The sequence below is a fragment of the Puma concolor genome, chromosome A2, assembly GCF_028749965.1.
Source record: "Puma concolor isolate L17-30 chromosome A2, mPumCon1.1.hap2, whole genome shotgun sequence".
Lineage (NCBI taxonomy): Eukaryota > Metazoa > Chordata > Mammalia > Carnivora > Felidae > Puma > Puma concolor.
In genome coordinates, this window is record NC_141668.1 from 125,994,670 (window position 1) to 126,017,248 (window position 22,579).

Below are 22,579 nucleotides of genomic sequence, written 5' to 3' on the forward strand. Positions count from 1 at the left end.
TTCTTATAAATTCTTAGATCTGCATCTATTTTGAAAAAGATTTCTGGAGTAGGAAAAGCAGGAAAAGGGTGCTTTCAGTGTAGAATGTCAGTGGTTCAATAAGTATCTGCTAGAAGCCTTAACAAATCCCTCTTTTAAATGGGAATCTGAGTCTTTTTCCCAATAGAGTGTATGTTGAAGTTCTCACTGAGGGGTGCATCTTTCCCAGACCCAAGGCACATATCTCTTGCTTACCTCATAGCCTTGTATCCGTCCTCTATTCTTCTCCATGGGGGAGGCCCAGAAAACTTCAATGTCTGTTGCAGACAGACTTCTGGCAAAGATGCTGGCTGGTGGTTTGGTGGGTTCTGCAGATGAGTGTGGAAAAAGTGATTACTTTATCAACTGCATCAGAACAGCTTCTAGATACTGGCATTATAAGGAGCAAATTGAGGTGCCTGGTTGGCTTAGTCAGTTAAGTGCTGACTTCAGCTCAGGTCATGATCTCATGGTTAGGGAGTTCAAGACCGGTGTCGGGCTCTGTGCTGACAGCTCAGAGCCTGGAATCTGCTTTGGATTCTCCATCTCTCTCTGCCCCTCCCCTGCTCATGCTCTGTCTCTGTCTCTCAAAAAAAAAAAAAAAAAAAAAAAAAAAAAAAAAAAAAAAAAAGTTAAAAAACTTTAAAATTCCAACGAGCAAATAATCCATAGTTATATTACAGCCTTTAGTGATGAGGACACTAACACTCATTTTATAGAAGAGCTATGATTAACAGCTAGAAGGTAATTGTGACAGAAATGGTAAAGACAAAGTCTTTGATTTCTAAATTTGGGGGTAGCTGGAAGGGAAGCAACACAGGATTCCTTAAGTTCAACACCAAGTTTTCATAGCTAGCAAATCCTTTAATACACACCCTTCTTTAAACATCTCTTTTTTAAAATGTTATTTATTTTGAGAGAGAGAGAGAGAACGAACAGTGGAGAGGCAGAGAGAGAGGGAGACAGAGAATCCCAAGCAGACTCCACACTGTCAGCATGGAGCCCGATGCAGGGCTCAAACTCATGAACCATGAAATCATGACCTGAGTCAAAATCAAGAGTAAGATGCTTAACCAACTGAACCACCCAGGCGACCCATAATACACATCCTTCTTAATCAGCATTTCTCATAGGTGAGAGTCCTAGTCACTGGATTATGAAAATAAGAGCAAAAGAACAAAGGGAAGCCAAATGACTTGACTAAGATTCAGGAGAGCCTGTCAACACTTCAGTCCTAAAATCAGCAGCATCTCAGAACTGAACAAATAACAAATATATAGGCAGCATAAGCCATACCTTCTTCTGCAGAATATACCACTGTGGTGGGACTGAAGGGGCCTTCTCCCTTATTGTTGAAGACGCCCACTTTAACCTCAAAGGGAGAGAAGGGGCGCACACTCTCATTCCTGAACACGTATCTGGAGGCATCGGCTGATGCCAGCACTGTCAGCATCCAGATCATTTTGCCATAGGGCCGGAAGGCCACCACATAGCCAAAGCCTCTACCATTCTGTAATTCCTCAGGGACCGTCTGGGAAAGAAGGGAGGCAGCCTTCAGAAATCACAGCAGTTCGATTCAAATGCTACAATTGTTTTCTTTTACCCTACCTCCCACAATCTTATACATACATTCTTCCCCACCTATCTTACTTTGGGTTTTGTCAAGAGTATTAGGCTTGGGGCTTGCCATCAGTATGGATGAGGTATCGAAGTAGGTTAAACAGACAAACAAACAAATAAACAAAAAACCCAGTGAGAATTTGCAGTGGAGAGCCTGGCTTCTTGATGGGGGAGACCCAGCTCTGAAGTTCTTGCAAATGAAAGTCACTGGACAGTTGATCTAGAAACCGACATTCCAACATATACCATCCAATAAGAATCTTCCTCCAGGGCCAAACAGGCAAAAGACTTCGTTGAAGAAGACCGTCTTGGCTCAAAAAAGCTATTCCCCCTCAGAAATGAGGAGTGAGGCTGGAGGGGGTGATTTCTTTCGCTGCTGGGGCTTTGGTTAAATGCAAGATCTTTAACTTTGGGGGTAATGTCTAGAATCTTCCAAAAACATTAAGAACCTTTCTAAAACTCCAATCTCATTTCTCAAAATCAATTTTTAATAAATTGGTGACTAACCTACCTCCAAGTTGTTTAAAAACCACCTTATAAAAGAGGACTCCAGAAGCAAAGCCAAATGCCAGGAAATTGTGCTGGTACACTGAATCTATTGCTGGCAGACATTTTATATCAATTGGCCATGCATCAGTTCAGGAAGAAAGGAAAACTGGTTTTCTTTGAACCAGCTTTCTATATATATGTGTGTGTGTGTGTGTGTGTGTGTGTGTGTGTGTATTTTTTTTTTCTTGTGTGGTCTTCCATTTCATGATTGTTTTTTCTGTGTTAAATCAAATTAAAACTTAACTCAACAATTGATGGGCAAGTGCCACCTTTTCTTGCTGGCAATTAGCTATGTGAGAGGGGGTGTTTGCACTCAAGTAAATTTCAGCTCTTAACAAGAGAAGAGAAAATTTCTTCTATTTGTTTAACATAGAGAAAAAAAAATAGCCTAGGCTAATGTATACTCCTTTTGTTCCATGATTCATTTACCTCCCAGGTTATAACCAGTTCAGATTTGCTGCCTCCGCCACCACTGACGTTAGCTGGGGTGACTTCGGGGACTGTGCAGGAGACAAAAAAACAAGTCATATCTGGTGTTAAAAGCAAATGAGAGGAAAGAAGGTTGCCTGACAGAAGTGACTCACTTTAAGAAAATACTCTGATAAACATATATCTTTGTCTTTTGAGATCAGAAACAGTGTGGTCAAGTGGCCCAAAGCATCAGCTTAAAGAAGTGAAACGTACCATGGAAATTGCCATTAGTTACCTGTTTCCCATTCAACAAGATATGCATGTTATGTGACATGTCTGACCAATTGTTCAGCTCCGTCCCTAGAGGCCAAGCTTCAGTGGTAGGAGGAAAGGACAGAGGTTCTGGTTCTAGTGCTTGGATAGGCATTTATTAACCATGTGGTGATACACAAAAGACAGACAATACACACTCTGCCCGTGCAGAGCTTACAATCTAGTTGAGGTAGAGCGCACATGCAGAACATACAGAGGAATGGTGACAATAAAGAACAACACGGTGCAGAGAGAATGGAGAAGTGCAGTGGCGTTCTGAAGTAGCAGGCTGCTCAGAGTAGGGATGGGCTAATGGCTTCTCGGAGGAAGGTGAGTTTTGAGCTGGGTGCTGAAGGAAGTGGTGGACATAGGTTGACCCCTGGCTCACTGTGCTTAACCTCTTTGATCCCCAGTTTTCTCTGTAAAAGAGGGGAAATTAGGCTAGCTTCCTCCCCAGGATTGCTGAGAGGAATTAATTAAATTACAGTTTTGGAGGGGTGGGGGGGAAGAAAGCATGGGGATTAGCTACATTATCATCAGGGAAACAAAACACCCCATTGGTGTCTGGGTGTGTTCCCTTGGTTAAAGCCAATGAAATAGGTCTAGATGGAGTTTTGTGCAAGAGTAGGGTCAGACTTCCCATCTGCTCAAGGACCTTGCTATTATTCTTTCAACAAACATTTGGCGTTATCACAGCTGGGGACTCTACAAAGACCCACACCTAGGCCTCCCACATTACATGAGAGAAGGAAATGTACAACCAATGCAGATGAATTCATGTTATTCCCTCCCTGTGCTCATTCTAAGCTGTGCTTACAGAGGGTCATACTACACATACATACTGGCCTCGTATGAGTGAGCAGAATGTTCTGAATCTTAGCTTCTAGGAATGGCTTATACTCTAAGAAAAAAATCTTACTAAATATTTCTGAAGAACTTATTCCTTGCGACGAGTGATTTCTGTGTGTTGAATTCATTTGAAATGTGGGGTGTGCCTTAAAAAAGTAAATCCTGGTTGAAGAATCTTGGTGACAAACGAACCATTGAAGGAAGAGGTGGTGTTTGGAAGAACTAAGCACAGAGTGTCTCTCCCTGTACAAGGAGACCCAGGAATGAGTGACAACTTAACTCTTGAACTCAATAAACTGAGCATCTGCCGGTCTGGTTTCTGATCATTACGAACATTCAAGGGAAGGGGGTGCTAATACAGAGCCTCATTAGGGCTGAAGAGCAAGAAGAATTCAAAGCCTTTTCCTAAGGAATAATAGCCACTGGCACAGACTCTCCGTGTCCTGGATACTACTCACGAGCCTCTTCTGTCCTCCGCTTCTCCGAGGGCCGGCTGGGTTCCCCGATCCCAATCACATTGGCCGCAACAGTGCGGAATTCATACTCGACCCAAGGGTTCAAACCCACAACAGCCGCTGTGAATGTCTTCCCATCAATAAGTTCTGGCACTGAAAGACATCAAAAGGTGGAGATACTTTACAGGATTCCATGTTAAGCAGATAGGAACTTCCATCCGTCATGATTACTGTTACTGTGTGCAGGGCATTGTAGGTGGTCTGAGACTAGTTGTACAGCAGCTGTTACAAGCAAGTCATCCCAGAACTCTCTATACTAAACTAACAAGTTCAAATGAGACACCAGCAGATGACATTACAGTATTCAAGGCCCAAAAGTGCTTGACTGTAATCATGACTGTTGTTACCTGACACGTTTTTCAGTATTTACCGTATAGTATTGGGCACACTGTTCAATTTCTACAATCATTCTATGAGTAAACTAAAATTGCTGTGTTTATTTATACAGATGAGGAAAATGCGCCTTATAAAGATTGTTACTCATTCAAGATTGCGCTGGATATGCTCCTTTGTCCGTGTGTTCCAAGCTCTATAACTTAACATAATAATGAATCTACAATATTACAATTCCGTAATATTGCTGACAGTGAGCTGTACTAACCTATCTCATGAAAGAATCTGTAACCACAAAAGGAATGGCCACAAAGCACACAAAAAAGAAGTCAGAGAGGGAGAATTTGACAATATTCACCTACTAGTATTTGGAGAAGGGCTCCCTCCCAAGAGGACATGGCCCACTGTTTTGACACCATAAGCCATGAAGCTCTGGACATTGCCTCCATGCTCACTGAACAACTTTTTGAATTTTAAACTGGTTATCATAAAGATGTCCCACATGAGGGGTACCTGGCTGGCCCAATCACTAGAGCATGCGACTCTTGATCTCCAGGGTCATGAGTTCAAGCCCCACGATGGGTACAGAATTTACTTAAAAAAATAAAACAAAACAAAAAAAAATAAATAAAGATTTCCCATGTGGCCCAGAAGATTCAAAGGGAGGTTCCCTGTGGCAAAGCTGAGGCCATCACACTGGTCACTAGGATTCGGTGGCTGCCAGCCTCCTTATACCACAATTACACAGTCCTAGCCTACAAAGGTAAAAAGTGGGGCTCTGGAGTCAGATCATCTGGATTCTAAACCTGAATCGACACTTAGTAGCCCAATGACCTTGGGCAAGTCGCTTAACCTTTCCATGCTTTGGTTTCCCTATCATACGATGAGGCTAATAACAATATCTATTCACAATGCTGTTGAGAAAATCCAAGAAAAGCACTTAGCAGAGCATATCATGTAGCACATAGCAAGGGTTCAACAAATTCTAGTGTTTTTTTTTGTTTGTTTCTTTTTTTACCATCACTATCATCAGCAGCGGCAGCTTCATCCTCCTCTTTTCTTTCATTATATTTCTGTAGTACTTCCTATTTTTAAAAAAGTTTCACAATCATTTCTCTTTTGGGTCATAACCAAATCTTATCATGCCCATTTAACAGAAGAGGAAGATGCATAGTTGTATAGAGATGTGCTGATTAGCAGAGTCAGGGCTAGAATGATCCCCTAACTTTAAGATTTTTGCGTATCTTTCCTTCCTAAGCACTTTTGACATTCAGAAGAAAATCAATGAGCTGGAAACACACAAACCCATTTCTGAGGTTGGATAAGCTGAAGTAAAAAAAAAAAAAAGAGGTTGTGAAAATCAGTAGGATTCATCTGAATTGCAGAAAACCAGGCCTATCACTCCATGTATTTCTACCTCAAGACATTAAGGTCACACGGCCAACTCTTAGGAACTAGAAGAGTGTGTATCTTGCTTGCAAAAACTACTTGTTTGTCCATTTTTCCTCAAATGAAACCTAGATAAAATAACAAAAAGAGTCAATGGGGGGGGGGGGCAGGGAAGGTATGGTCAACTCACATTCCTTTATTTTTCAAGTTTGACAATCTTCTCAGGGCTCTGCTCCACCAGGGCCATGGGCCTACCTGGTGGGGCAGATCTGAGGGCCTCGCTGAACCATCCAATCTGTAGTAGTGACAGGCGATGTGTACAAAGGGCAGGGGCTTAATCAACACAAGTTTATGACCTGCGCTTATTGGGAATTCCTTGTTCATGGGGAATAATTGCAATCCCTGATCCCCGTCATGAGTGGGGTTCAACAGGTTACCTGTACCTGCCGGTGTAGGGTAGGCACATGCTAAGCCAGGCAGTGTAGTACGTGTGTAGCCCCCAACATCTAAGGGCATCACAGACATACTTTTTAATATAACAAAATCTCATACCTCTTTATGCCCAAATTTAGCTATCTAAATAAAAATGGGCAGCAAGTCAAGGGGCTCCAGGCAGTCTTTAGTTATTGTTTTTTTTGAGAACACTATATAAACTTTTACAAAGGCTATGTAGACTAGCATAATCCACTGCTTTTCAAAGTATATCATTAATAGTACACAGATAATTTTAGGTAATAAGCAGATTGATGCATTTTATTTTTACAACTAATGTATTTTATTATGTATGTTAAGAAAAAATATAACCAACATACAGATCTATCATGTGATAGACATTGTTGCTTAGGATAAGTTAAAAAACAAACAAAGAGCTGATATAAAAAAAAAAACATTAAATGAATGATAGTACCATTAGATGAGGTCTAGGAAACATTTGTAGTTGTGTCTGAATGAGAACCTAGGTGGCCCTTGGTTTCTGCCACAGTGCTTTGTCCATTATGCTGAGTTTCAGAAGCCCCTGTGAAAGACCAGCACCAGGCATCCAATATGGTACCTGTATTGACTGCTTGCCAGCCTACGGAGAACGGAGTCCTGGCTTGAATGACATACATGGTGATGGGGCTGTGGTTGTCAGGCCCGGGTCTCCAGGAGAGCTGAGCAGTGGTATCTGTAATTTCATCTATGGTCACAGCCTCTGGGGGTCCTGGGGGACCTGTGAAAGAGCAAGACGCTCAGAAGGGAGCAGTGTGTTCAAATGTCCAAGCAAATGATTGCTTAATTGAATGCAGAGCTGATCCATTCAACCATTTGTTCACCCACTCACAGATTTATCACTTGTCAGTTCCCTTTTGAATACCTCTTTGGGTGTCCAGAATTCTTCTGGCTCTGTAACTACAGAGATGAACGAGACATGGCCCCTTCTTTCTTTCTTTCATTTTTTTTAAGTTTATTTATTTTGAGGGAGGGAGAGAGAGAGAGAGAGAGACATGGGGGGAAGGGGCAGAGAGAGGGAGACAGAGAATTCCAAGCAGGCTCTGCACTGTCAGCACAAAGCCTAATGCGGGGCTTGAACCCATGAAATGTGAGATCATGACTGGAGCTGAAACCAAGAGTCAGATGTTTAACCCACTGAGTCACCCAGGCGCACTGACATGGCCCCTTCTTTCTAGGGGCTCACTGTATAATAAAAAAAAATAGGTAAACAAAGAATTAAAATAGAGTATCTGTTCCAAATGCTAGGAGAGAATACTGGGATACCACAGAAGTCCAAATTCCTTAATTCATCTATCATATGTTTACAGGTTTCTGGTATGGGTCAGGCAGTGTTATCTGTGGATAGAGTAGTGATAAATGAAGATAAGAGTCTTTTGGAAATGGTCATTTCTACCACTGAGGCTGCGGATGTGAGCAGAGAGGGCTTTAGAATGTTGGTGGTCGCAGCACTGCTCCTACATTCCCATTCCTGCTGCACTGTAATTACTAACCCCGCTGCTGTCCCGCATCATATGCAAACACACGCTTGTATGCAAGGGAGCTGCTGTGAAAATGACCAGTGCTCAAAAGAGTCACCAGACTGTGGCTTTTTCATTGGAACTTCAGGACGGGGCTGGAATCTAAAGACTCTCTCTCATTTGCAGTTTCCGTAAGTCATATCTCTATTTTTCCACTTATCTTCCTGATGTTCATTGTTTCTGCCCATGTACTTAAACCATGGAGGCAAGAGGAAATCAGTTTTAAAAGAAGGCTTGGAAATCATAAATAAGTAGAGGGATGGAAAGCAGTAGGCAAAAACAAAATATCAACACAGCCCAAGCAAAGACCCGGAGCTGTCCTAGATTCCAACAGAAAAGCTCTTAGTAGGCAGTTAAATGTATCTGTGGCAAGGCACAAGTGACCACCTCAGGAAGGGAGGTGATTGTGAGGGAGACAGGATGACAAATCTCATGTCCCTAAGGAGGGATTAAGGAGATATTCCTAGGAGGGCTTTGTTCAGCCCCATAGAGCTTTCAAGTGTACTGCTAAATATGACTGGGCCAGGTCACCAGGCAGGGAAGAAAGAGACGTCTAGCAGAGTGCTGAAAAGTTCAATGTAATTTCCTGAAGTAAGACTTTGTTCTGAGATTCACTCTTGTACCCTTCCTATGATGTCCTAACTTTCTCTTTCTTTTTTTAAAAATCATTTTTATAGACCTACAGGTGAGACTAAATTTAGCTTCTCCCTCCTACTCCTGAATGAAAGGTCTGGAAATCTGTATGCTGAAACTGATTAATTTTCCATGGTGACATTTGAACATGTCAGTCTAATGCCACCTGGATAGAGCGGAGGCAAACTTTGGTCTTAACCAGATAAAGTCCAGAAGACAGTACCATCTTCTTGTTTCCCACTAGCTTTCTTATCCTAGATCTATGCCCCACCCCCATTTCAATCGGTGCTCTTTTCAGAGCCTTTAAAATCAAAGTACACAAGCACAAAAGTGTTCCCCTCCAAACTCCTCAATAAATTAAATTGATAGGAATTATCTGAGCCCATTGCTGTCAACCAAATAAAGGAAATGAAAGGGTGTATGAACTTGGCCATTGGAGATGAGATGGTACTTTCAAGCTTTGTTGACGCTGTGTGCTCCTGACCAGTGTGGAGATATGACCTCACAGAATGTTTACCAACTTTGTCTTGGGGAAGTTGGGTCACTCTTTCAAAATGACAAAATGAGCAAATGTTTATCCTCTGAACAAAATGTTCACATGGCCAGGGGCCCACAGATGTTTCTGTCACAGGCAACAGAAGAGGGAATGTTGGTGTGAGAACAGTGATTCTGCTGCTCTCCCAGGGATGAATGACCTTTCCACCTGTCTTAGTGCAACAGACTAAATAAAGCAGGTATCCGAGAATCAAGGAAGCTAGAGCCGAGACTCAAAGCTTTACCAGTTTCAGATACACAAATCTCTTACAGGGCAGTGGAATGCATTTCTGCATCCTTTCTGTAATATGCAGAAAAGCTGCAAGAGCAGAGCTAAAGGAAATAAAAGGAAAGATTATGGTTTAAAATGGCATATTAATTTATTGGCCTTATTAACTGATTAGACTAGATTTTCTTTTAGACTGAGTTTGCAAATTCCTCTTGGTATTTAATGTTATTTTCTGTGAAATGAAGTATACAATATCATTTAAGAACTTCAAGTATTACTGATTTAAATATTTATTAGTCTAATTTATTGGTGTTTAAACTGCTGATCTGAACATTATCCTAATTAAATAGAGGATAAATTTTCAGCAACAGAATTCTTTTGTCCCCAGGGGTAGAGCAAATCAGCTCTCATGTATTTTAAAGTGGAAATAAACACGTTTCTATAAGTTATTCAATGGGCAGCTCAACCCAGGTTGCAAGTTTTTTTTCTCTTATCTGACTCTTATCTGTACCATTACCTACAGAAAGGTTTTTGTAGGCAATTTAAAGAGGAACTAAAGCAGACAGGATGGAAAAGCTATTTTTCTTTAACCTCTCTTGACAATGAGTTTAAGTAGCTAACTCCCACACATCTCCCCCACTCAGGTTATGCCTAGAGGGCACAGCAACACTTCAGTTGCTTCCCACAATACCTTGTTCACCCTGCACTCGGATTCACCCTGCCTCCACAACTAATTTCCCCTGGAGTTTTGTATGCTTGCACTCAAAACTCTGCTGGCTAGAGATTCCTAAACACCAATAGTTAGGGTTCAGATGAAGGAGGTGCTAGACAAGAGAGTATTTTGATGTTCTGATTTGGCTTTACTTTCAATACTTTTTCTGAAGCCACTGTTATATCAGTGCCCTAAATCACTAATTTGACTTAGCCCAGATGAAACATCAAAAGGCACTTTTAATACTTTAGAAAAGCCTTGTGCATGCATCGGTTTGATTCTGGTACGTATCCTGCTTCCCAAAGATTTTAATTTCAATATAAAAATATTTCTGGGGCACTTAGGTGGTTCGTTGGTTGAATGTCTGACTCTTGATTTCAGCTCAGGTCATGATCTCACAGTTTGTGGGATGGAGCCCTATGTCGGGCTCTGTGCTGCCAGCGCAGAACCTGCTTGGGATTCTCTCTATCCCTCTGTCTCTGTCTCTCCTCTGTGCGCACACGTGTGCGCACTCTCTCTCTCTCAAAATATATAAACTTAAAAAAATATTTCTTAAAACTCCATTTACTTCTGTTCCTTTATAAACTGGTTTCTTGGGGCTCAGGCAGGGCCTGTGTAGCCATTAGGTTGAACTTAGGCCATGCTGATTGTGCTCAAGAAAATCTCACAAATGTCATTTTGTCATTTGTCATCGGCCTCCAGCTTATTTACTATATCCTGGGCAGTTCCTCTAAAGGCATATTTTAAGAACTGTATAGAACTATTAACTTTAGGGAAAAAAGGGAACTGAGAAAATGTGGTGATTTTTCTGAAGCCACTGTTATATCAGTGCCCTAAATCACTAATTTGGCTTAGCCCGTATGAAACATCAAAAGGCACAGTTTGATCCTTCTTTAAACTATTTGCTTTTGTTAATCCAAAATTATTCTAGAAGGTCATATCAACTCCAACAGCCATAAATCGGGGCACTCGGGGCACTCACAGGAGTTATTTTCAGTATGGAGTAACCGGATTTGCTCTGCACTTTCTGGTGATACCCCTATGAAAAAGAGATCCGCACAGAACTTCTGTAGGCTGTTAACTACTGTTTACAATGTTCAGCTTCTACCTGACTTTCTTCCATAATTCTCAAGTGGTGAGGTTTTTAGAAATCTGTGCAGCGGTAGATATCATAAAAGCGTTTCAAGAACAGAAACCAGAATTCCACATACCTCTGACAATCAGGTCTGCAGCAGCAGACAGTCTGTCTACACTTGTTTGGACCATGCAGACGTATTTCCCAGCATGCTTCAGCTGGATGTTTCGGATCATCAAATCACCAGCTGAATCCTGCTGATAAAGTAGGGGAAAGTGGCTACAATTACTTTTTAATGAGCTCTAAATATCATTATCACATGAAGGACACTGTGACTAATGGATTTATTTTACACTGGCTGATGAAAACATTAGTGATGCAAGCCATAGCCTATTAAGAATATGTGAGCCTGCTTGAGAGATAAAAACGCCAACATTTTCAGGACACACCTTAGACAAGACCTCAGGTATGTGGCTTCTCTGGGTCTCTGGAGCAGTTTGCACCCATGTTGGAAGCACTTAAACTACTTACGGTGGCTCTCGATTTAGTCCTGTGGGTTGCTTCAGATATGCGCTGAGCCTGAAGCCTTCACTAGCATTCCAATACTTTGGAACTCTATATTTAGAAAGGGGAGGCAAGCCCACATTTGGAGGCATCTGCATTTTACTGCACAACTCTGTCTCATAGCCAGCATTTTGATTGCTCCCAGATTTGAATTAAAAGATTATGAGGACCAGACTCTCTAAGGAAATCTAGCATCACCTAGTGTGGAATGCTGCTAATTTGTTTTTCAAATGCCAAATGCAAGTTTGATTAGCAGATGAATAGGACTGATTACATCCCAGTATGGATGTCTGTGTGCCACAGAAATATTTCTACTCATCCACCAGCATGGTACTTTTAATAAATATGACAAGATGTCTCTGCAGGTTATCGCAAAGGTGGCATTTTAACCAAAGAACATGGCTACACCTTGGAGGGTGGTTATTCAAAAGCTTGGAGAACAGGTGGCTTGCATATAAGTGCTCTCTACAGGCCAGATTCAGGAAGCTATGCTTACTTCTAACCTCCCAATGGATAACAAGATAACATAGGTTATTTTGGCCCTGTTGCTGTTCTTCCAAATGACAATAATGTTGGATAATGCTTAATAGTATTAGAATATGGGAACCATATATTAAAGCTGAATACTCACATGTTCTACGAGGTCAGTGCTCTTGTTATCCTTACTTTACAGATGAAGAAACTCAAGCACAAAGAGGTTCTATGACTTACCTAAGGTCACCAGGTAGTAAATGGCACAGCTGGGATGTGAACCCATAAGGTCAGGCCACTCTACCATCCAGAAAGACCTTATTCTCATTCTAAATAAGGTGTACTTAATTCCCTTTGTTTTAGAGCAACACATCCCAAATTTACCCAGGACAATGGAAGACCTGGAACTGCCAATAGTTGTAAATAGGTTGAGAAGAGAGGCTCGAGCATTCAGTGAAGGGAAAGTTGATGGTTGGTCCTCAGCTATCTTGGGCTGTGATTTCATGAAAGTCTCTGGGTATTAGCTCACTGACTAGGTGAGGTTGTGAGAATCAAACGAGACTGTACATGTACGTGAAATCCTAAAAACTGTGAAGCACAGAGTGCAAATTGGTATTACTGATGACCATGAGCGATCATGTCAAAGGTATTAAATCTAATTCAAGAAGAACTGTGATTTTTTTTTTTTTTACCTGAAATCTGTTTATTTTTAACACTTGGGTTCTCATTCAGATTGTATTTACTAATCAAGTTTTATAACTGCTCAGTAAAACAGGATAATAATTGTTACCCTATCTCACAGGTTTTCTGTGAGGATTAAAGAGCCTATATACATGAAAGTGCTTGATAAATCAGCAGGCACTTTGCAAACAAAAGCCATCATCGCCACCATTATTGGTACTTCTTTACCCAAGACATTCCTGTGTTAGGACTCTTGAGTATAGGTTTCAACAGAAAATATGCCTCACGAGGGGGCACGTGCAGGGAAGACAGAAAGCTGTATTTGTTTTAAGGAAATGTATACACTGTGCCAATAATCCATTTTATTCACCAAGGGCTTAAGGGCCGAGGAGACTAGCTATAGCCTGGAAATTTCAGAGTACAGCAAAGTATTAACAGAATGTGCTGTCTTTGTTTACAGATTTTGACCAGAGTTGTGTTTTTAAAGTAAAACTGAAACAAAGACAAAAAATAAAGTCAGGATTGAGGAAAGAGTCTCACACAAGGAGACCACAATAACTTTCTCTTTTCCTTTGAAGTCACCCAGATCAAACAGTTCAATGAGATCTACATTCATGTTCCCACCACAATGAACAAAACAGCACCAGGTTATTTTCCCCTGTTTGCTGTGGTCTGTTCTGTTTCTGACAGAGCACTTGGAGGCTGTCAAAGGACAATGGAATAACAGCTTTTCCAAAAACTGCTATAGGCTGGCTCTCCCAAGCATAACCTCCACTATGCTGACCCAGGAAGCAGAAACTGCAAAATGGCTTGACTTCAGAATTGCTTCCTTACCTTTTCTATTGACAAGTCCTACCTCTACAGACATGAACGATCCTGGTAGCTAATATACTTATTTCTCACAATTTGTAGTGCTGTCCTGAATCTTGCACTTATTAGCAATAACTGATTGGTGTTAGCAGAGTTTCACAGAACAGACAAGCATTTCCCACAGGAAAGGCTAACGAGAGTGATTCCACAGATAGAGCTCTCTACGGAAGGTGGTCATTAGAGCTTGACTCCATTAGGGTTGTCTCCACCTGTGCCTCAGCCCTGGCTGATCAACAGCCAGTCCAGCATAAAGTCCTCATGTGTCTGACTGGCAGGGCATTTATTTCAATGAGTCAGGCAGCTGTTCTAATTGGTTGGTGCCTGTGCTGTTCTGGGAGATAATATTTTTAGCATCTCTCCTGCCCAAGACATTGGTCTTAGTATGAAAATGAATATTCTGCTTAATCTATGAAAAGTTTTCTCAATTTATAGTTTCCTGTTATTAACATCAATGTTACTCTTCCTTCAATTAGTACAACTATTTAAATGTATCAAATACTTCTTTTGTGGTAGGCATTGGGCTATGAACTTTTCTAGACCCGAAGGTATTTAATATCTTCAATGCCCTTGTGAAATTAATATTTCTCCCACTTGGTTTCCAAGCTGCATCATATCAAAGAAGTCCATAATGCTTAATATTGGCAATTTCATACAGCCTTTCTCAACCAGGGTTCCAAGAGGGAATCCCTAATGACCCAAGGCATCCACAGATAGAATAATCTAACTTCTCTCCTACGTATCCAAAATAGTACCAGTTGTATATGATATCTGGGAAAATGGACAAAATGCTCAAATAACTCTTGGTGTTCTGTGAGAGACATCATTTGAAAAGGCAGCAAGAATGTAAGTCAAGTAATTAACATGAGTAGTAATATATATGGTCGAGTGGAAAGCAGATCCTCAACCTATCATCTGGATAATTTTATAAACTAGCCCACTTATTCTCAACATAAGGGGGAGGTGAGGCAAAATGAAGCGGGCACATTGGATTCCTATGGCAGGGGCTGGGGAAGGCTTTTCGGATCATAGCCTCATTCTTATTTTCCACTGCTTTATGGTTGGACCCTCCATAAGAATGGCAGTCAGAGTGAATCTTCATTACTAGTGAGCATGTAGGACTGTGGTAGCCCCCCCCAAAATTTTTTGAGAACAAGTGTGATAAATACAAATTGTTTCCAGATTTAACCTCATCTTGGCATGTGTTCAATGGTAGTATGTATTTTTATGGGAAGTAAGGCTTTTGAAAATTCAAACGTTTGAATTCAAAATTACCTGGATAATAAATACTCTGATCAGACTTTCAGATTCAAGAAAGAGAGCCCTAATGTCGCAGTGATGTGGCTTCAAGGGGAGTTTAATCAGCTGCCTAAAAACACATGAGTAAAGTATTCTTAAGATATTTTTCTTAACCAGGTGCCATGATATATGGTACTGTATGGGGCACAGAGCCTGGGTTTTGAACCTTAAAGCTGAGTTCTGCAATTTAGGGCTTTGAGGCCAAGGCAAGCCATACAATTCCCCTGAGCTTCAGTTTGCTCGTTCATACATAGCATGGAATAACTAGCCTATAGCATTGCTGTGAGGGTTACGAGGACTGCCATATAGGCTCCACTAAGTAAGTGGAGCCATGTTGATCAGGCAAAACGGAGCAGGAATTAACCAAGAATTTCTTAAAATAAGGTGCTTGAACAAAATGATCACAGAATAACCATACATTTCTTTTCATGTTAGTCTAAACAAGTTGAGTCACTTTTGAGAAGTTCAGTTGCATACTGAATTTCCCGTAGATAGTCTGATATTAATACTTACCCCTCCGACTCTCTCAAAGTGGTCCCCATCTTTGTCAAAGTCTATCAGGTGTCCATTAAATGACCAAGTAAAGACGATGTCCAGCGAGTGATCATGTGTTACCTGGCATGGCAGAACAATACTTTCTCCAACAGTGACATCCATACTGGAAGGGGGGACCATCACCCTTGTTGGATCTGGAGGGTGAAAACAAGGGCAAACAAATAACAAAGCCTGAGAGCTTGTGTGGAAATAAAATGCAGGATCCAAGAGCAGGATAAAACACTAAGTAGTTTTGCTTTATTTTTTCTTAGGCTGTGACCAGCAAACCTCAGTCATCTGGGAAGCTGAGACTCCGGCCAGGAGGTCATTTTTAATATGAAAAGATGAAAACACTCATTATGAGAACCTTCACAGAGCAACAAAACTCAGCTGGGGAGCACTGAGGTTAGATCTCAGAAGACACTCACGGAAGGGCCCACTTCTGGCAGTCCTGCTCAGAAATTGCCTCTTTAAAAAGGTTTTCATATCTCCCCAGTGTCACTAGAAAGCAGTAATTCAGTTGAGTACAAACAGGGAAAAGCCATGTTAATTTCAAGTTTGTTTGGCTTTTTTTCTCCCTATTATAAAAGTGATAAATGCTTAGTATGGGAAATTTAGGAAATTCAAGAAAGTTAAAAGAAGGGACCAACAAAACCAAACCAAACAAATCCTACTTACTATTTTACTGTCCAGATAAAACCTCTATTTTCATTTCGATATTATTTTCCTCTGTCTTCTTGATTTATAGTTTTTTAGTTGTTTTGTTTTGCATTATTATAAACACGATACACATATGATTTATCTTTTTTCCTCTGCTTACTATGATATAGATTTCTGTATCCACATATTTTTATAATCTGCATCATGTACTATTAAGTTTATAGTCTCAGCCTATTTGAAACTAAGACAGTTTAGCAACTTTTATTATAAATGTAACATAAAAATTCTGTAATGAACTCATTGACAAAATTATATATATTTGTATATGTAGATTACATCTTTAAAATAAGAACAAATTCACTTCTAAATTTACCCTTTACATTATGATTTTAATTGAAAATGAAATGGGCTTGTGTAGCTGAGACAGTTTATAAACCCCAATACTACATTCACATGCCAATGATCTTTTATTTTTCCACTGCAACATTATTTCATAAATGTTGTCAGAGAGTAAAATGGTGGAAAGCGACTTGAATTAAACGTAAAGGTCACATAAGTACCTAAAGAATGAAATTGTGAATTCAGCCATATTCCAGAAATTTCTCCGCTCTAAACCAAATCAGACAAAATCAGCCAAACAAACCATAATAAAGAAGACAAATCAGAAGCACCTTGATGGCTGTTGGTTAAGCATTCAACTTCTGCTCTGGTCATGATCTCATGGTCTGTGGGTTTGAGCCCCACGTTGGGCTCTGTGCTGACAGCTCAGAGCCTGGAGCCTGCTTCAGACTCTGTCTCCCTCTCTCTTTCTGCCCCTTCCCCACTCGCAATCTCTCTCTCTCTCTCTCTCTCTCTCTCAAAAATAAATACACATGGAAAAAAAATTTTTTTAAAAAAGAAGACAAATCAAAAGCAAACAAAACAATGAAAAAATATTAATACCATTCAATACTCACAGGATTGTATTTCAGGCTGTGGGGTATATAAATATTAATTAAGTGTACCTCCCCAACTAAAATCTCAGCTGGAAATTTTGAAATGATATCTCATAGAACACGTTTGATGGGCCTTACTTTCTAACAACACATACTAAATTTCTTTAAAGAGAGTATTTAAAAGAGTTTTTCTGCCCTCTTCTTATCCAACCATGGAAAGCAAACATCTCAAGTCATTAGAAAAGGAAAGTCTGTGTCCATAAACAGATTATTATCTCGGGTTGAGATATCCTTTTGCTGTTTTCCAAAAATAGGACAAGATCATAAATAGATTGGTGTGTTTTCGTTCATTGCTGTATGAGTGATGTCCACGAAATGAGCAGGTACAAACAGGCATTGTCAGATAAGAGGTAATGGGAGGTAAAATCCTTTATTTTAAAATCTGAGGCTTTACAAGTTACATAATCAAAATTTGCTCTATTGATTAACTGACCTGCAGCTATAGATACAGACTGAGATTTTTAATTTTTTTTTTTTTCAACGTTTATTTATTTTTTGGGACAGAGAGAGACAGAGCATGAACGGGGGAGGGGCAGAGAGAGAGGAAGACACAGAATCAGAAACAGGCTCCAGGCTCTGAGCCATCAGCCCAGAGCCTGACGCGGGGCTCGCGGACCGCGAGATCGTGACCTGGCTGAAGTTGGACGCTTAACCGACTGCGCCACCCAGGCGCCCCAGACTGAGATTTTTAAATGAGGGAACGAATTGAGAGCAAAACATCTTAGAATAATTCTCACTTTTAAATTTAAAATTTCCTCATCTATAAAATGGAAACTGGAATGAGTGATTCCTGGTTAAAATCATAGGTGTGTATGGTTTTTATTCGGCAAGCTTTTGCCTAATTTTCCTTTAACTAGCTGTCTACTGATTTCACAATTTAGGTTCTTATCTTAATGAACCTTCATTCATTTGTTGATTTATCATCCACCAATTGTGTAGTGTGTATTGTAGGTATAACCATGTCTTGGTACCAAAAGAGATATAAAAAAGAATGAGGGAATAAAAGCATTCATAATAATGAAGTGAGCCACTTACATTCCAGACACTGTATTAACACTTTACATGGATTATTTCATTTATTCTTAAGAAATAGGTACTATTATCATCTCTACTTAACGGATGAGGGAAACTGATGCCTAATAGCAGTTAAGGAACTATCTACTGTGCTAAGCTGCCTCCTTTCATTTAGGTGAAAACATGATATCCATTCACGAATCATCCAGAGAACAAGTCTAAGGGCATAATACAGCAATTTGTACTCTTGCTTAATTCAATAGTGAACTGAATTAAATGCAGAAGAAATTCTGAGAAGGATGTGGGGTGAAGACAGTTTCAGAGGGCTTTATTGCAAGAGTAATGAAGTTACTACCTTAACAAAGTATAAAAAACAGCAATGACTTTATGCCTAAAATGCTGGCTCCAGCTCTAAGCTTACACACCAGACTTCTGACAGCAGAGTCAAATGTCCAGGCTCAAGACCATAAAAATGTCTTCGCTCCCTACTTCTGACAACTTCTGGGTGAGCAACAAGGAGTTGGCACATGTTCCAAAGCCTAGAGTCATATGCAATTCTGGCTCACACTTTTAATTGACATTTGTTTCCTGAAGAAATGTTCATCCCTTTATGCACATGTATGGATTGGGGACAGATTTTATTATCAGTGAACTCAGTGGCCTGTTAACCAAGGACTAGAAAAGTTCCCTAAATCAAGGATTATGCTGGTACAGTCTGGGCTGACAGCTGCTAATTCATTAACTTAACACTTGTCACCGATTCATGTTCTGAGCCCTCAAGCAGCAAGAATCAATGCAAAGCAAGCCATGCAGTATATACACACCAGAGAGGTCTCCTTGGGACTAGAGAAAATTAAACTAACGAGGTTGAAACCTCATTATCTAGTTGGTTTTCTGAAATTGTATGCTTGTTCAGTACTCTTGCTTTCTATGTTGTGAATTCTGATGCTTTTCACTTGATTAATTTCCTTAAATCTGAATACAAACGCTGTACACAAATAAACAGATGGCTTCTTCAAAACAAAACTGTCTCCCCTCCTTGGGTTTTAATTCATCAAGATGAGGAAGAACCTGTATTTACGACTTCTGTTCTGAAGAGTCACTCCAGCTATTGTTCTGTGCATAGAACTCTCAAAGGCAATTAGGGCTCAAGATGTGAATTGATGTCTGGATTTGGATATAATTAAATACCAACAATAAACATGACCAACAACACACCTAAACTTTGCTGCTTGCTCTTGGTTCAACCTGCAGAGAATGATAAATTCAGAACTCCAGAAGAATGATGTTTGAAATGTGTATATTTACCAAGTGTTTAACCCCCCTAAAATAAAACAAAATAAAATAAAATAAAATAAAATAAAATAAAATAAAATAAAATAAATATATGTTCTACATTGTTTTCTATAATAGAGGACACAATGTAAACTAAGTGCTTTGTTCTAAAGAGCATGACAACCACGAGAGAGACAATTATGTTCAATTCTGTTAATGTTTAGGTCAACAGATGCATACATTATTATCCAAGTCATATTATATTCAGACTTTCATTGTTGATGGAAAAGCTTTCTGATCCAGGGCTTTTATTATTTGTAAAAACAAGTACCTGTGAGTCCACAGGGTAAGAATTCTATTTTGATTTTGCTTCCCCTATACAATACCAACCCTTCCTTCATTTCAGTTGATAAATACTTTCATTCACAGTGCCAAGATATTCACTTGGTGACTACCAGGAAAGTACTTAATGTGTGTTTTATTCCTCTTCATTCTTCCTTTTGTTAGTGAATTTCTTCACTATAATGGTTTTGATGATGCCTTTTAGTTAGGTTGTGTCTTCTTTTTTAAATTCATTTTTATAGATGGAATTTTAAACATGGGATTCTTCAAAACCATGAGGTAGTCAAAGCTGACAGCTCCCCTCAAATGACACAGGGTGAATGGCCAGAGAGCTATTTTTAATAGTTAAATGCTACAACAAAGATGGTTGGTTAATTTTCACGATAAATCTGGAGGTAGCATCCTAGGGATGAAGCGCACTCTTAGTTGGTCTCATCTTTGGAATAAAAATAAAACCTGTGTCTGATGAACTATATTTATCAATTCTGCACAAAACACACATCTAAAAGGAATACCCTAAACATGAGATGAAAGTCCAAATTCACAGTGATTTCAAGCTAGACCAATTCTTTTCATTTAGGATGAAATGTAATAGGGATAAAGGCAAAAGGTTACCCTTAAAAAAATCAGCTACAAAAGTACAGGCTGGAGGAACACTGGATTGGCAGCTCATGTAAAAAAGACTAGAACATTTCAGTGTCAACAGGGTCTGTGAAGCTGCCAAAAAAAAAAAAAAAAAAAAAAAAAGCGAATGTGATCTTAAGTTGCACAAATAGCGTGTGGTATTCCATCTTAGAAAGGTAAAAGTTCCGTTGTATTTTGCATTAATGAGACCACAGCTTGCTAGGAACAGCCTTTGGCTTCCTTGGCAGATTAGTGCACGTAGGGTAGTGAAGCACCTAATAAATCTATAACAGCTAAAATAACAAAATGTTTGAAACAGAAAGAGAAATTAGAGGAGATAGGAGAGTAGTCTTCAAATATGTGAAGGCTTTATAGGCAGAAGATGAACTAAACTTATTTTGTGTTGCCCTAAAGTACAAGGTACAAAGAGGTATATTCTGGCTCTGTGTAAGAGAGAACTTTCCAATAATTTGACCTTTTCAACAGGGAAATGGGCTGCCTCAGGAAAACATGAATCACCATTTCTGAAAGTATTTTAGTAGAGGTAGGCACCATTAGAGAAGATATGTCAGGTTACACTGAAGGCCAGCGAGGCTGGATAAAGCCTATTAGAGCTCGGAAGACGGATGCTTCCCTGACCACCTTACTCACTAGTGATCCTTTCCTTTAGTGAAGCTTGTCAGCATCAACTATTTTATTTCTTCAACATTAAACCTGAGCATTGTTGAAGACTATCATTTACATATATTCAGTTTCTCCCCTACAATCAGGTTCCTTGGGGTCAGGGACCACATCCTATACTTTTATAATCCCTGCAGCCTAGCTCTGTACCTACTCATGAGGGCTGGTTAAGATAAGTTGTTGACAAACTGTGAATGGTGATATTGGTTAATGATAAACATAAGGCCCTGAACCTTGAAGTGCTGTAGATTGGGAAGGTATTGTGCTGATTTTCTTATTATGTACATAGAACACAAAAAAGGAGCCACCTAAGGGTTCATTCACTCTATATACTCTGGCTCTTCCTCTGTGTTCATTACTGACTTTTGCCTCTAAGGCGACATTTAGGGTTTATTTTTTTCTTGCTTGTAAAAAGCAATTTATTTTAAAAACAATTTACCTCTGAATAATTTCAAATTTACACAAAAGTATCCAGAAATACAAAGGATTCTTTTACCTTCACACAGACCCCTCCATTGTTAATATGTTACTGCATTTGTTTACTTCTTTTCCTTTCTTTCTTGCATGTAATGATATATAATAAATAAACCTGATATTATCTATAATATATAATGTTTACTCACTATCATTAGCCTTTTGCTTAACCCTTTGAAAGCAACTACATACAAGAGATCTCGTTACCCTTAAACATTCCAGCACGTATTTTCACAAACAAGAACACTTTCCTAACAGTACACAACTCTCCAAATAAGGAACTCAAAATTGGTACATCACCATTTTGTAATCGAGATCTTGTTCAAAATATGCTACCTTTCTCAGTCCAGGACCTTATCCAGGAATGTGTGCTGAATTTAATTGTCATGCTTCTTAAGATTCCATCAAGTTAGAACGTTTCTTTAGCCTTTTAGCATAGGCCTTACATTCTGTAGGATTATTCTCAACCTGGATTTAGCTGATGTTTCTCATGACCTGATTTAGATCGTATATTCTCAGCAGGACCAACGCTAAAATGCTGTGGTGTATCTTTTAAGTGCATTGGGTCAGGTGATGTGTTGTGAACTCATCTTCACACTGATCATCTGAACCCTGATCATCTGGTCATGTTGCTGTTTCTGGTTTCTCTACCTCGTATTGAACAATTTCCCTCCGTATAACTGATTAGAATTTTGTTGGGGGGGGGTATTCTGAAACTGTACCAATTTTCTGATATTCATCAAACCTTTACCCACAGACTTACGATCTGTTAAATATTCTTGCTTGAAGCAACCACCTCTGTGATGGTTGCTGAATGGCAAGTCTGTTTCCATCATTCTTTGTACATGCAGTGGATGACTTTTTCCTTTAAGGAAGAACTTCTCTCTCTCTCTCTCATGTTTATTCATTC

General features: G+C 39.7%; 1 protein-coding gene across 8 annotated transcripts in view; it reads right to left on the bottom strand.

The window, feature by feature from the left end:
* Positions 1 to 22,579, bottom strand: part of CNTN4 (contactin 4) — a 903,676-nt gene that overhangs the window by 12,225 nt on the left and 868,872 nt on the right. For 7 of the 8 annotated variants that reach the window (XM_086697562.1, XM_086697563.1, XM_086697564.1 and 4 more), the window contains 7 exons: positions 15,584 to 15,759; positions 11,325 to 11,445; positions 7,048 to 7,206; positions 4,218 to 4,367; positions 2,617 to 2,687; positions 1,315 to 1,549; positions 235 to 347 (listed from right to left, as the gene is read on the bottom strand). In XM_086697562.1, coding sequence (XP_086553688.1) covers positions 235 to 347; positions 1,315 to 1,549; positions 2,617 to 2,687; positions 4,218 to 4,367; positions 7,048 to 7,206; positions 11,325 to 11,445; positions 15,584 to 15,759 — 1,025 coding nt within the window. The remainder of the gene's footprint in view (positions 1 to 234; positions 348 to 1,314; positions 1,550 to 2,616; positions 2,688 to 4,217; positions 4,368 to 7,047; positions 7,207 to 11,324; positions 11,446 to 15,583; positions 15,760 to 22,579) is intronic. The other variant, XM_086697570.1, reaches the window with a different exon arrangement.